The 625-nt window shown below is 35.2% G+C and overlaps 1 protein-coding gene across 1 annotated transcript in view; it reads left to right on the forward strand.

The window, feature by feature from the left end:
- Positions 1 to 594, forward strand: part of ZCCHC4 (zinc finger, CCHC domain containing 4) — a gene marked incomplete at its 5' end in the record, with an annotated part of 7,983 nt that extends 7,389 nt beyond the window's left edge. Inside the window, one exon of the mRNA XM_009577974.1 lies at positions 469 to 594. Coding sequence (XP_009576269.1) covers positions 469 to 594 — 126 coding nt within the window. The remainder of the gene's footprint in view (positions 1 to 468) is intronic.
- Between the last annotated feature and the right edge of the window lie 31 nt (positions 595 to 625).

A 625-nucleotide genomic window follows, 5' to 3' on the forward strand; every position in this document is an offset into this window, starting at 1 on the left:
TTTGTGAGAAGTCTTTGAAGGCAGTGCTGGAAAAAGCAGTGCTGGTTGGATTTGCAACTTTGTAATTATTCTGAGATAGGTTAAGATGCACATCAACTCTTGTACTGCCAGATAGACCAAACAGTATAGTTCTATTTTTTTAATGGGTTGCTCTTTTGTAGAACAAACAACTGCAATGTCATCTCAGTTATCCCATGCAAAAAAGCAAAAAGGGATAAGTAAAATAGGATTATTGTAGTGTTGGGAACTTAGTTTCCTGAGTCTAGCGTGATACTATGGTTGCACAAATTTAAAAATAAATGAGACAAAATAATTGCTATAGAATTTGTAGTCTAATTTGGGGTTAGAGTCTTTGATATAAAAATTAAAATTTCATAAGGCAGATATAAAGTTAATAAATACGTAAATAGTTCTGCCTGTGCTTAGCATTCAGTTTAAGACTCTCTTTCTATGGTTTTATTTTTCTAGGTAGACTATGATAATCATGCACTTTATAAACATGGCAAGACAGGTCGTAGACAGTCCCCTGTCCGTATCTTCACGAACCTCACTCCAAGTATGATTGTACTTCCTGCGGAAGAGGGTTATAGGTAAGATGTGTTAACGCTCAAGTGACTGAAAGAGT

Source organism: Fulmarus glacialis, unplaced genomic scaffold (assembly GCF_000690835.1).
Source record: "Fulmarus glacialis isolate BGI_N327 unplaced genomic scaffold, ASM69083v1 scaffold18935, whole genome shotgun sequence".
NCBI lineage: Eukaryota > Metazoa > Chordata > Aves > Procellariiformes > Procellariidae > Fulmarus > Fulmarus glacialis.